This window comes from Microtus oregoni, unplaced genomic scaffold, assembly GCF_018167655.1.
Source record: "Microtus oregoni isolate MIOR12 unplaced genomic scaffold, Mior012 000012F_ref0000307, whole genome shotgun sequence".
Lineage (NCBI taxonomy): Eukaryota > Metazoa > Chordata > Mammalia > Rodentia > Cricetidae > Microtus > Microtus oregoni.
Window position 1 is genome coordinate 29,405,315 of NW_024543071.1, and position 15,426 is coordinate 29,420,740.

The 15,426-nt window shown below is 38.4% G+C and overlaps 1 protein-coding gene across 3 annotated transcripts in view; it reads left to right on the forward strand.

Annotated features, from left to right (window-relative positions):
• Prkg1 (protein kinase cGMP-dependent 1) overlaps positions 1 to 15,426 on the forward strand; it is a 1,122,235-nt gene that overhangs the window by 985,750 nt on the left and 121,059 nt on the right. For all 3 annotated transcript variants that reach the window (XM_041660894.1, XM_041660893.1, XM_041660895.1), the window contains one exon: positions 6,153 to 6,218. In XM_041660894.1, coding sequence (XP_041516828.1) covers positions 6,153 to 6,218 — 66 coding nt within the window. The remainder of the gene's footprint in view (positions 1 to 6,152; positions 6,219 to 15,426) is intronic.

A 15,426-nucleotide genomic window follows, 5' to 3' on the forward strand; every position in this document is an offset into this window, starting at 1 on the left:
AATGTGTGAAGGAGCACCAGAACTTATTCTTCCTGTTTAATGGAGCATTTTTTCTGATGATCAATCTCTTCCTCTTACCTCCTATTAATTTCCCAGTATCTTAGTTACTGTTCTATTACTGTGAAGAGACACCATGATCAAGGCAAATCTTCTAAAAGAGAGCATTTAGCTCAGGGCTTACTTATGGTTTCAGAGGGTTAGTCCACATTATCACAACCAGAGTACAGTGGCAGACATTCAGGCTTGGGAATGAAAACTTGCATCCTAATCTGTTAATTAGAAAAATTCTGGGTTTGGTGTAATCTGAAACCCTGAACACTCCCCCCAATGGTAAACCTCCTCCAACATGGCCACACCTCCTAATTCTTCTCAACCAGCTCCACCACCTGGAGACCAACCATTCAAACTTGAGCCTAGGAGAGCCATGCTCATTTAAACCACCAGCCTACTTGTTTGTGGAGGCTTCCTTTTGAATTTTCCTATGAAAAAGATTTGCTTCATCCCTTGCGAATGTAATTTAACTGGGGCATTAAAGTGTTGCACATGACGGAGAATGAATCGCTGTAAGCTCATAGGCAATTGGAGGGGTGTCAGTTTCCATGAAGGCTGGCACCAGGGCAGTGCTAGCGCTCTGTTGACAGCAGTCATCCTGCCCCAGGGCTGCAAAGGGAGATCCCTACTCCGACAGCTGCCCTGCATGAACTCTGTCCTGCCTTGGCTTCCTACCTCTGTGCTTGCTCCCTTGAGACCTCCATGCCCCACAGGGTTCTCTAGTAGCCACAAGACCCAGGATAATTGCTTCAGAAGAAGAGGAATTTATATAAAGCCTTGCTATGGATTATTCCGACAGTGACAGTGACTCCACTTTGGGATACAGCGATGATGAAGATTCCAGTGATGAAGTTCAAGGAACATCAGAGTCAGTGTATATAAAACTGTATTTGTAGATGTTCGGGGATCTCTTCCAAGCTCTGTAATTTCACCGGAAGTGTCTAACTTCTCACAAAATGTTTTAAAAGAGACTACTATTAACTATTAAAAGCTTTGCTTTTAACTTTTTAAATCAATGATGTGCTTGTGAGAATACTTGAGAATTAGCCAGGCATTTGCTAGCTTTGCAATGGTCCATTTTTAAATCACTATTATTACTGGTAATGCTGAAATCACCTAATGTGCAGGCACAGAACTGTATAAACATAAGGTTTTGTTTTTAAAGACTGTGAGCATGTTTTGTCTGGATTGTTATGTATATAACACAATTTATTTAATACAAAGTAGCAAGCTTCACTACTGAGCAAGCAGAGTCCTGTGTAGTTAGTGTGGGCATTGCCTTATAATTCTAGATGTATAATAGTCTCAAGAGCAATCCCTAAAAACTTAGAAATTGCTAAACACATACCAACAAGTAAGAATGAAGGAAATCAAGTTAATTAAAAAAAATGTCTCTTTCCATGTTTTTCTTTCTCCATGTCTAAGCCAGCAGTATATGTAAACCTTTCTAGCTTGGTCAATATTCTCTATAAAAATATAATAACTGTGGATGGCTAAAATGCTTAGTGACAGCATAAAGTCTTTAGGATCCTCCTCTATTATATGTACTTATAGCATTAAACAAAAATCCAGATCACATACATTTTTACCACAGTCCTTGAACCCACAATAGAAACAAACATACAAATCCAGCTGGACCGGGTCTGAACGAGCATGTGATCAAACCCCACTCTCTGAATGTGTCTGACAATGGGGGCTGACTGGGAAGCCATCAATAATGGCACTGGGGCTTGTTTCTACTGCATGTACTGGCTTTTTGGGACCCTAGTCTATTTAAATGCACACCTTCCTAGGCCTGGATGGTGGGGGGAGGGCCTTGGACTTCCCACAGGGCAGGATATCCTGCTCTCTGTTAAGGATTTAGAAGGAGGAAGAAGGGGGAGTGGGGGAGCAGGAGGGGAATGGGAGGAGGGGAGGAAGTGTAAATTTTTTAATGGAAAAATTAAAAAGAAACAAACATACACAATAATCATAGTGTTGGCAGCTTTTCCCATTAATACCCTCTCATTAGAAGCATGCCGACCAAAGTGGAAGATTAACATATTTCAAAGTCAGTATTTTTGTTCCTCAAAGAAGCAGGGTCTCAGAGTATTTCTGGATACCTGAATAGAGGGGCAGTATTACCCGAATACTAGAGACAATGGTTTTGTGTCGGTGGCATGAGTAGGGGTCAAATGAACTTAGCTGCCTAGATGAACTAGCATGACATGATTATAAAACTGGACAGCAGGATAGGGCTTATCCACCCATGGGAATTCTAACTTAAGAGTTAAATGTCTCTCAGGTTTATTTTGTGATTGGACACCAAAATATTTTGATGCTGGCTTCATTAACAAATATAATTTTATGATATATATTATGAACACTGCTCAAAAGTTATTCTGTGTAATTATTATTACATATATAATTATTGTAAAATTTAACACTGACAAAGTATATGAGCAGTGTGGATTTGTGGAAAGAATCTGATTCGGAGAACAGTGAATCTGTGTTCAACTACCAAGAGTGCGATTCAAGAGCTGGGTCGGATTATTGATATAATGTAGCTTGTATTCTCATGTGTACATCTTAGATAAAATAACTGCTATTTGTTATATTCAATAAATGATATTTGTCTGAACTCTTTTTATACAGTTCTTAACATATGCTTGTGTTTAATATGCAAACTTACTAGCTAGGTCAATATTCTGTATAAAAACACAACAGCTGTGGATGGCTAAAATGCTTAATGGAAATATAGAGTCATTAGGATCACCCTCTATTTTACGTATATTGTAACACTAGTACCTGAACCCAGATTATATTTATAAATATAAAATATTTTGTTGAATTTCTTAATACTCTCAATATTTTTTACAGTATATATAAAAATTTTTCTGCTTCAGGAAAACAATGTATTCAATATTAAAAGTCTGTCTAATCTTGATAATATAATAAAATCTTAAACTATTGCTTATTTATGATTAATAGATTAAAATTTATATCCACAAAATATATCCAGAATTAAATTCAGAATTAAAGACTTATAATTAATTAAATAATTAAATTAATTAAATTAATTAAATAATTAATTAAAAATTAAATAATTAAAGAATTATTTATATTATTTTTAAAATTCTTAATAGTCAATATGGAAATATTTCTAAATAGGCAATTTCCATTTTTATTGTTTCCCTCCTATTTGGTAGCAGGTAAGAGAGATAGAGGAATCTAACTGAGTAGTATATATAGCCCAGGATGGCCTTGACTTCATGATCCTCCAAGTGCTCGGATACTGGAGTTACTGGTGTGCATCCACATAGACAGTCTAAAAAAACAACATTATAAGTAGTCAAGATAAAGACAGATATGGAAGAGTAGATTTTAAATGATGTTTTTATAAAGCCATGGTAGTGTTGTTTTAAGAAGCTATTTGTGGTGCCTTATGATGCCAAAAACACATGGTGAGAATAAGTTATTCACAACTTGCGACGCCCACGGGAATGATGCACTTCTCCTGGCTGTGTTTATTTCACACACACAAATCACCTTCTATAGAAAATGGTAATGGGTCTGAAAATATTTCATCTGCAGTTCTCACTTTGTGGCTGGGCAAGAGTGACAGCGAATGGCTTCTGTTCTTTCTCACGCTCAGTGCGAAAAATGAGGTTTACAGAGCTTACAGTTTGTAAATCTTGGATTCACAGCAGGTTCCTGTGACTCTGAAGTCTTAGGGCTGGATAAATGGATCAGCAATCAGGACCACGTACTGCTCTTGCTAAAATCCCCAGTCCCATTCCCTAACACCCATGGGTGGCTTAAAACTGTCTCAGACTTGAGTTCCAGGAAGATGCAATGCCCCTGGCCTTTGAGGACACTGCATTGCTGTGCATATTGCTGTGCACAGACAATGATGATGATGATGGTGGTGGTGGTGGTGGTGGTGGTGGTGGTGGTGGTGGTGGTGGTGGTGGTGGTATTATCTGATCTCTAATACCCCCAGGTTCAAAAATGCAATACCCATGCTCTTCTTTAGCATACACTCGATAAGCAGCTCCTACATTGGGCATTAAGGATTAAAAAGAAAGCAAATATAGCCATCATCCCTCACCTCTATATGGCTTAGCAGAAGAGAGATTGAATCCCTAGCTGAATAACCACATAAATAAATATAGGAATTATGAACAGGGATAGCCATTTCCATGTGGAGAGATGTAAAGTGAGGAGAACAGATACACAGGGAAGCCCATGAGCTAATTCAGGATGGCATGCCTCAGGAAAGGGCACTGGGGATAAGGATCCAAAGCAAGGTTGGAGGAGGTATCCAGTTGGAGAGAAGCTGCTGAAGCCTGAGAACAGCAGGTTATGAAGACGGCAGGATGGAGGAGATATGTTTGCCAACTTTGAAAAGAGGCCATGATCTTTGGAAGGCAGAGAATGTGAAGCAGGCATGAGAGGCTCACACTGGCTATCATAAACATTTTACAATCAGAGGAAAACTTCGAGTTGGGGTGGTTTTATAATCCTTTTTCTGGTTTAAAAACAAGAGCGATGATCTGGGGGAGAGGGGAGGTAGGGAAGGTACTGGGAGAAAAGGAAAGAGGGGAAGTTGCAGATGGGATGCATTTGGATGAGAGAAGAATAAATAAAACTAAAATTCAAAAATAAAATCCACAACAAGGAAGACCTTTCTTTTTAAAGAACAACCAGTACAACACAAAAATGGAAAAGGTGTCTAGGAGAAACCTAATCTGTGGGACCGAAGAATACTTTTCATGAAATGTCAGGCAATGGGTGCAGAAACCTGTAAAATCTCATTCAAAAGTGTAAAAGTAGACTCCAGTAAAGGAAAGGCATGCCATAATCCTGTCTGGAAAAATTAATATCAGAAACTGTTGCTTCCGGATTAATTCAATGCCAATGTGGTTTTCTTTAAAAGAAGAAAAATAAATGACTTTCAGGTTCGTATCAAGTAATGAACGCTGAAGAATAGCACAAGGGTATATTGGAAAAATAATGTTAGTGAAAGGATATTTGTTTTTGCTTTCCCAAGTACCAAATGTTGGTTCTGTTAAGCAGTTGTAACCCAAACAAGATGATATAGCAAAAATGAAGGACATAACAAAAGACAGGTCAATGGGAAAATTACAGAATTTAGAGTATGTGTCAGAACTTGATGTATCTTCAGTAGTAAGCACTGGGAAAATCTTTATTTTCAATACTTTAGTTGTCTGGTTTGGGTGGAACATTGTATTTCGTGGTTTGAAAACATATCAACACAATATTTGTCTATGCAGTTACCTCTGTGACATGTTTTAAATGTATTTGTCATTAATCATATTAGCTTTGAAATGTTATCGTAAAAGAAGAGGGTACACTGTCAGGTGTGATTTAATGTAATGACAATAATAATATTAAGTTTATGGTAGCTGAAAATGACTTGTGAAGTTAATTTGCCAAATCCATTTTTCACAACCGAAGATACACCAGGGAAGATTTTCAAAAAGCCTCAGAGACAGACGTCACCTGCTATCATTAAAAATGTGTTTTTGAAGAGATAATCTTCATATATTTAAGTCACTGTGAATAATATTTATCAACTACTCGAAGAACCATGAGCTATGGGACACATGAATAGCTAACTATATATCATAAAGTCCCCAAACCTTAGTTACATATAAACAATGATAAGACATTAAGAAAAGTATTTAAAACTGGTACTTTGAGCTCAATGATACAATTTCAAATTGATAACAGATGAATTAGATACTCTGTTTCAAGGGGTATGTCTTTAGACTCTTTCAAAGCTTTAATCTATTCATTCCCATGTTGATCACCATGCCCTTAATTCAGAAATCCCCAAAGAACAAAGGAAACAGTCTTACAAAATTTTCTTCTAGTTGTGTAAAGGAAACTTTTAATTTGATAATTGTAACAACTGTGTTATAACTGCAGGAAATATGTGATTTATAATATGAGTGAAGTAGCTCTTCACATGAAGCCTAAACCTGAAAATGCATAAATCAAAAGAGTTCATATGCTTTGGTTCATGGATGTGTTGGCCTAGTCGCTTCCCTTTTGTCTTGAAGGCTCTATCTTAATGTGTCTATTTTTTTATGCAGGGAGGATGTGAGAACAGCAAACGTAATTGCTGCAGAGGCCGTCACTTGCCTTGTGATTGACAGAGAGTAAGTACATTGCTTTTTCTATGTATAGCACGCACTCATATCAGCAATATGCATATTTCTGGAATTAGACATAATTTTTCGGAGCTTTAATACATGTTTAAAATCTTTTTCTTGTAACATGAGTTCTGTATTTTATCCTCATATTAGTCTTAGAAGAGGCTAGTTCTGTCAATCTCGCTTTGTAATCTTTAATAAGATGCTTAACCACTATGAACTTCAGCTCCAGAGGCTCGCTTGAAAAGTGAAGATAAAGGAATATCATAGGGATACTTGGAGGATTAGTAAGAGCATGTAATTAAAGCATTTGCTAAGTACCTTCTACTCAGCAGGTGCTTACCTAGTGCCGGCTATCTTGGTGTCTTATTTAGAACCATCATTGTCATTGTTTTGCGTATATTTAGATTTCTTTTCTGCTTATCCTGAGACTCCTACACCAGAAGCCTCAAGGAAGACACCCTTGTAAAAGCCATCTGCTTTAGATGTGGACAAGTGCCCGTTTAGAGAAATGAAAGGCTGTCTCATGACGCCCGTCACTGCCTTGTCTCTTCTCTTCATTACCGTTTCTGGTTCTTACCGAGAGAATAGGTAACTGTAAACGTCAGGTTATTGTCACTAGAAGAATATTGCTCATATGCATCCAAGTCACATGGAACCAAAAAGGCAGATTTTTTCCTCAATGCAGTGCGTGAGCAAGTTTCTCAGAAAGGCTGAGGGCCTGGCCCAGAGAGAGCTGATAGCAAACCACACTAGTGGACCCTCATAGCTGCATGAGACTTTATGCTGCGGTGAACTACAGCCAAGGAATAGAGGGCAAAGCTAAGGAGATAGCACTGAGTGAGCCCAGGGGACTCGGGGTGGAGAGGTTCCCAATTTGATCCATAATCCCTACTTTTGAGGTCCCTTCATGTGGGATCATGGGAAACTAAGCCATGGGACAGCTGCCACCAGATGGTCGCATCCACAGAAAACTCTGAAATGGCTGTTCTGTCCTAGGTCCCAGAACCAACAATGATCTGTCCTTGCTGCCTTGACAGAGCTTAGATTCTACTGAGGGTCTACCATGTACAAAGCATGGCACTAGGTAAAGAACCAACCAAATGTGGGGAAGAGTCTGAAAGTGTCAGGAGGGCAGTGTAAGGAGTCACCTGAATGAGCAGTGCCCATGGAAACCGTGAGCCAGCTTCCACCGGCAGGAGGAAAACTGTGGAAAGATTGTCAGAAGATATTTTATAAGACCTACTTGTGACGGTGGGATGAGGACTTGTTACCGTAGCACTATGATGCTATAGCAACAATTCTGGTAATACCGAGTGCCCAGTCTCCTGTTAACAAATGATACCAAATGATAGACTTAACAGGAAGTACTGTATAAAGTGACTTACGGAGGGAGGGTTTGAAAATGGAATATTCAGTTGGGAGTCGAATTCTAGCCAGTGATCATGAAGTCATTTATTGGAGGAATGTGTAATAATGAATAGATTTTAACAATAGATAATAGCAAAGGGTTGAGTATCTGACAAAATTAAAGACCAAGAAATAAATTAAGGATATTGTTAGGACAATTAGATGTAGAAGGGACATCAGTTGGGAGGCATGATGATATTCCATTGAGAATGAAATCCATTGGTTTGCAATCTTGAATGCTTAAGACAGATGTTCTGCAAAAAGTCGCAGATGTGGGCAGGAGCTCATGTACCACTACCATAAAATTAACAGTAACACTGCCTACATAAAATTAACAGCTGAAGTCATCAGGTGGGGTGCAATCCCATGAAAGAACAAAAATGAAGATTAAAAAAATGGGAACTTGTTGAAACTTAGTTAAGTTCAGACAAGGGAAGAAAAACAGACAAAAGAGAAGCCAAGGGGGATAGGAAGGTAGAGAAAGAGGACATCTCAAGGATAGAGAGAAATTAAATCCCAAGTTAGAGAAATAGACAATTGGTGAAATATCAATTCACTGTCAAGAGTGTTCAAAGAAAACTGGACTAGTCAGGGTTATGTTGCATGGCAAGGACAGGCTGGCTTCTCAGATAGCAAGATACCAAATTATAGTTAGATATGACAAGTGCAAAAACTGATGCTCAGTGTGGTAGCTGCACATATTATGTACATTTCATAAACCTAGAAGAAAGGACATTTAGTGTTTCCCCTGAAGACAGACAGAGGTAGATATACTTAACAGATTTAAGTATTATATAGAGTATGCAAGGATTAAAACATCATGTTACCCTACCAACACATGCATGTGCGTATGCACACATGTGCACATATAAGCAATTGATATGGTTTAGTATATAAATTAAAATGAATGTAAAATTAAAAAGTGAGAATAATTATAAGTGTTAGAAAGAATACAGATAAATGAACTCATATTGTTGATAGGAATGCAGATTAGTGTAAAAATAACTAATTACCATTTGATTAACTAATGCTGCTCCTGGATATTTTTCCAGAGGGACTAAAAATACGTGTGTCAGAGGTCTATGAACACTTTGCCATCATTGCAGCATTACTTATAATAAGCCAAGATATGAAATCAGGGACAAATGTGTAAATAACATACAGTACATATCACATTTATATAAAGAATATAGAATAAATATTACCCAGCCCCTTAAGAGGTGAAGTCCTACCCTTTGTAACAACATAGGTGAATCTGGAAGATGGCTAAATGAAATTGGCCATGCAAAAAAGATAACACCTGAGCTCAATTATGGAAGTCAGAAGGGAAGGACAAAAGATAGTTATCAGAAGCTGGTGGGTAGAGAAGGGAAGAATCGGGAGTTGTTGATCAAAGAATAGGCAGAAGGGACCTTAAAATCAGTTGCACCTTAGAATAACTATTGGAAATGTTGCTGCTGCTATTATTTTGTTTTACTTTTGAGCACATCTCACTTTGAAGTTCTGCCTGACCTAGAACCCACTACATAGATCAGGCTGGCCTCAAACTCAAGGAAATCTGCTTGCCTCTGCCTCCTGAATTAAAAGTGATTAAAGGTGTGCACCACCTCACCCAGCTGAAGTTTTACGTGCTTAGAAGATCAGTGAAATGAGAGGCTGATCCAGGCAGCTATGAGTTTGAGTCTGAGTGCTACAGACTGAGTTTGAAACAAACTTTACCTAAATATATAGAACCTGTATCCAAAAAATACATAAATAAACTACAGTGAAAATAAACTTCAAGTGAATTATAAAAAAAGAAAGAAGAGAGGGTGTTTGCACTTACTGCTTTGGTTTAGTCTTCCTGCATGGCACACACATTTCAAGATGTGTGTGTCTTGAAATACATACAAACCATGCCTGTAATATGTCTTAGTAGGCTGAAGCAGAAGGAAGGACTGTAGGGAAGACTGGGTCCACAGTGAATTCTAGGTCATCCTGTGCTACGATGTGGGTCTGTCTCATAAAAGAAGAAATTCCGAAATAAAATAAAAATAAAAATACATTTGCTTAAATACAGGAAGAGAGGGGGATGGTGAGCTTTACCTTAGTTTTAAAGCTTTCCTATGATGAGTTTGAGCAGATATTCAGAGAGAGGGAATAATTGAGATGCTGAAGGAAAAGCTGGTCATGGGTTATGCCACGTCTGGAGACTGTGGACAAGTGATGGAAGGCTGTTTCAAATTCGCATCCTCCTTATCTTTTCCTTTTATTTTTTCTAAAAAAAAAACTCTTAAAATAGTCAAAACATAAGAGAGGATGGTTAGGAAGTCAAGGTATGTTGTACTTTACCTAAGAAAAGCTATGGAAATTTATATGATCTTCATACTGTCTCTAAAGCATAAAATAGAGAAACTGACAAAGACAGGAATGACAGTGGATTGGAGTGTAGTAGCTGAGTAGGGACTGCGGGGTGGTCACAGCACTTTGTGCCCTGCGGTCCTTTATATGCCGTACATGTTCACGTCTGTGTGACGTTGCCTGAGAGGTAGGGAGCATGCTTTACAGAAGACAGGGTTGAAGCCTGATGGGTTTTAGAGTAAATAGAACCCACATCAACTTGACCGTGGAGGGAAAACTGGACAGGACTTTGAGGATCTTTATCATTTAATCTTGCTCCGTCCCTTCTGCCCACTGATGTCATAAAAGCTAAAGAAGCACCAAATGGCTTTGCACACACATGTTCTCCCTCAGCCTTCTCTTTTCCCATCCCTCGGCTTATCGACCGTGCAGTAGAGATGGATAGGTATTGTCAACAGAGCTCAACACTTGAATGTTGGCCAAACCATTCTATGAGAATATGAAAAACTACTCAAACTCTAAGTATCACTTTCATTTTCAATGAGATGATGGGATAATATTACCTAAATTATAAAATTGAGATAAAAGCAAATAATTTAAGATATATGAAGGAACGTGCTTAGCAGAACATGTGTGATAAGCTCTGAAAAAAAATGTATCCTTTCCCCCATATATGTGATATATAGACATGTATGTCTATATATCACAGAGAGGTCCAGTTTTAAACATAAATACAAAAAAAGGCAAATTGAGTATCTAAACCTAGGCTTATGACTTTTAGGGAATATCTTGAGTCTCCAGTAAAGCAGTGAATTTACAGCTGAAAGAGAGAGAGAGAGAGACAAAGACAGAGACACAGAGAGACAGGATCACAGACAGAGACACAGAGAGAAAGATTAACTGCAATGGAGGGAACCTGTCAAAGCTGCTGCTGGTACCTAATTTATGTCCAATTAGAGGAGCACCAGGGCGTCATTCTGTGCAAACAGATGGCAGACATTAGGACTGTCAGCAAAAGGAGCTCCCTTCACTAATTTACAAGCTAGGTAGCATGTTCCATAAGCCAGCGGTTATGCTTTCCTAGGGGGAAGCACAAGAACACCATTGTAACCAATCATAAATGTCAGACTTCGGTTCGAAAGAAACGCTCATTGTCAAATCAAAAAATAATGACTAGCGAGCCGTTCCCTCCAACAGCATTTCCTGAAGATTATTATCTTTTATCATATTCATTATCTTCAGACCCTCCAATGTTGGTTCCCCAGTGCCATTTGACTACCTGTCTTTCTGACGTTGACATCATATCTGATGTCCCACATCTTCTTCCCTTTGCTCTAAAGGCATCAAATACACCTGTTTTTCATCTGTGCATGTTTTCCTTCCATTGTTTCATCTTCCAGGCCTTTACTTTAGGCTTTGCATTAATTTGGGTAAAAGCTAATTAAGGATCAAGATATTTCTGTACAAGGGTTATCTGATTTTGATGATATGCCCCCTGACGATTAAAAAGTGCATGAAAATCCAGAAAAATGGTTAGATTTTCAGGAACCTTCAGGGAATGGAAGAGAGACGCGAGAGGAAAGACTTAGAGACTACAATTCATTCAACACATTCTAACCACATGCATGAAGTTGGTTTCCTGAGGGATTACGTGCCAATGGTAATTTGTCCACCTAGGTTACCTGTCTCTTCTTTATATAGCATGCCATTCTCTGTCCATGTGATTGGACTATTGTGACTCTATTTGCCACATCGTCTTTGGCTATCTTACTTAACTGAGAGGGTAATAATCCTAAAATATTTCATAGTGTTAGCCTTCCCTAAAACCTAAGAGAATTTTCTTGTGGTTCATTTTGGGGGAAAGAAAGTTGGGGTGATGTGAGGATATTGGCAGGATGATTATGAGAAAACAAATGTGCCTTGATAGAATGCTGCCTGCTAAATCATTTGGCCTGCGCTCTCTCTCTCTCTCTCTCTCTCTCTCTCTCTCTCTTTTGTAATGAAGTTGTTACTAAAAGTGTTTCAAAGCTATTATTGACTGATATTCAAAGACATGTACTAAATAGGAAAGATAAAATCCAGAAATTTAGAAGAAAGACACTGTATTAGTTTAGCCCAATGCTGTGAGTTATAGCCTGTCCTTACCAAGGGTGAAACAAGAACATCTCCATACAAGAAGGATATTCCAGGAATAAAGTCGTGGAAAAAAGATGGAGGGGTGGCTCTTCATGATGCTTGCTTTTCCTAATGCCTTAAATTGGTCACAGACCTTCCACTGATGCTGGTCCTTCCAGCAATGACAAACAGCTTCTCTGCCTGGGATGTGCATTGAGGAGTTGCAGACTCAACTTAGTGGCTGAACCAGAGGTCACTATTTACCTGTCCTGCATTAGCCATCCCTAACCATATACTTGTCATTTATGAGATTTCAAGGCAAATATATGAATGGTTTCTAGCCCTACTCTATTACACAAAGAGCAGGGTGGCTCTCAGAGTCTATGGCCTCTGTTACAAGCTCAACATAATTAATACATTGATTGGAAATGGCAAAACTTAGCACATTCTTATTTAAAAATCATTTTTGAAAAATTTGACAGGTCTTAATTGCTTATCCAATACCTAGTAATCAGCCATGAGATTATATACATACAAGGGACCCTAAATAGAACCAGCAGGGTGTGTGTGTGTGTACAACTATTTTAAAAAAGAGGTCATGTATTTAAGAAGGAGTAAAGCAGGAAGGCAGAGCATCAGAGGACTAGTAGGGATGAGAAAGAAGAAAGGGGGTGATGTGATTATATTTTAATTTAAAAATAAAAAGTTCATTATGTGAAATTCTCAATGAAGTAATAAAAATTTTAATAGAGCAAAGAAAATTTTATAAGAAATTAGGTGAATCAGAAATAGCCTAAAAGATGTTTAAAAAGGAGACAGGGAAAGCTTCCTCTGTAGAGGACAGATACTGACCTCAGGTTTGTGGGATGTAGTCTGGCACTAAAGCTCATGTCTACCATCTGGCTTCAAAGCCACCCTGTTATAACCTCTTCTCAAGATGAACTCTGCTTTGGAGGTGGCAATCAAAGTCGAGGGGTATCACTCAGATCACACTGTCTAATTATAATAATTAGTAAGACAGATGGTAAAGGTACATTCTTACATTTCTGTGTCTTTTGGTAGATCTTAGGATTTTAAAATAGAAAGACTTTGAAAATCCACTCTTACAAACCCTCTAGTTAAGAAACAAGAGTCGAGTCCCAGAAGGAGTATAGATTTCCAGCTCTTTATTGCTGTAGACTGAGCTACACACTTCATAGCATGTGCTAATTATGCCTCATCTGCATCATTTAATGCTCTGGATGACCGAGGTAGGAAACATACTTACCTAATAGAATAAGCACATATTGAGCCTCCATTATGTGTTAAATTTTAGGCTCAGTGCATATATATATATATATATATATATATATATATATATATATATATAAACAGACAGTTCCCTTCAAAGAGAACTGCACCTCTGAATGAACAGATAAGATCAAAACAAAGAAGAAACTAATACTGATGCTTTATAAACTGACCTGAATTTTGTCTGGCGCTAATTCTACTACTTCTTTTTTTAAATAAAGAAAATATCAGTGAGTAAAATGCTTTGGTTTCAAATGTTTCAAATGATATTCCATTTGGGTAAACACCATCACAAGTCAGATCCCAACCACTTTGGTTAAACAGTTGGAATTAATTGATTAACATGTCATGTCCATTAATTCAGTTATTTTAGTTCACCACATCAAAAGCATGCAGGTCCTTACTGACTCATTTTCCTTGTGTCTCATGAGTAATTGCCCTGTTACTGTTTTCCTCTGTGCCATGTTCCTTTTCCTCGCCATGGCATGCATCTCCATTAGCTATTTTGATTTGCATTCTACAAATTAAGAAAAGACAGAATCTGTTTGTTTAGTTTGCTTCTGTTTTCTTGTTTTAAACAGTCTTAGAAACGATAGTGAGAGCTCAATAGATATTTTGGAGGATGAATGAGTACATGACCCTGTATCAGTCTTGGTCTTATCAGGATGGAGAGAGTATATAATAACTTGAACATGAAGGACGAGGTATAAACAAGTAGAAACTATGGCAAATAACTAGAGAAATAAGGGGTGTTTACTGAGAAGTCGAAAGCATATGGAAACAGTAGCTGTAAGGAGTATCACTACCTAACCCCAAAAACATGTGCCCATGGGCTCTTTACCTGTCTTCTTTTCTGTCCTCCTCTCTCATCTCTCAGTTCTATTGAGACAAAGAACTGGACCTTATTACTGAGTATGGTTTCTGGAGGCCACTGCTGTTGAGAGCTCAGTGGGTAAAAGCATGGGTTGCTCTTTCCAAGAACCCAAGTTCAATTCTCAGCATCCACATGGTATCTCATAAGGTCTGTAATGATGCTTCCTGGGGAGCCGATACCCACTTCTGGCCTCTGTGGGTACTGCACATGTGCACATAGTAACAGACATACCTGTAATCATGTTGACAGAGGTTTCTGTTCCACTCAGTCCTGCATACATTCAGTCTCAAAGAAACACACAGATATCTACATTAATTATACATTGGTTGACCTAGAAGCTCAGGATTCTTACTAACTCTTACATCCTACATTAACCCATAATTCTTGTCTGTGTCAGCCATGTGGTTTGGTATTTTTTATCAGTGAGGTATTCTTGCTTCCTCTGTGCCTGGCTTCCTCTGTCATGACGGCACACTCAGCCTTTACTCTTCCCAGAATTCTCCTGTTCAGGTTGCACCACCTATACCTCCTGCCTGGTTGTCCTGCCTCTACTTTCAGTCTGGTTACTGGCCAATCAGCATTTTATTAAAGCAAAACAAGCAATAAATCTTTAAAGGGTAGAAGACCATTGTCCCACAGCACAATCAAAATACCCATACATATAAATAATAGTAGTGTCAAATTTAAAACTCACCTAGGGACTAAGTACTTGGTTTGTGTCAGGGTGTTTGGGGTGGGAGTGGGGGCATGTTTTTGCACTGTATAATGTTTAACAATATTTTGACCTACCTACTTTCTACTTAATACTACTAATCCCCCAAAGTGATAAACATCATCTAATTTCCCCTGGTCATAAAAATCCACCCATCTAGGAAGAATACAGGCAATAAATGGCAGCTGAAAAGTAGTTGATGTGTCACCCAGTAGAAATGGTGCCAGAAATCTCACTGCAGGGGTCCTGGAGAAGCTATTCCCAGGCAATGGAAAAGCTATGTCAGGGGACATCTACTGGCCATTGGGTACTATAGAGCACATACTGGAGGAATCACAAGCACACACTGGGATGTGGAAGCAAAATGCTTCATTCTCACTTTGTTTCTTCAGGACCGACAGCATGTCATTGCTAATCAGCAAGGGAGAATTATTTACAATGTAAGACACAGTGTCAAAATGGAGTGAAAGGAC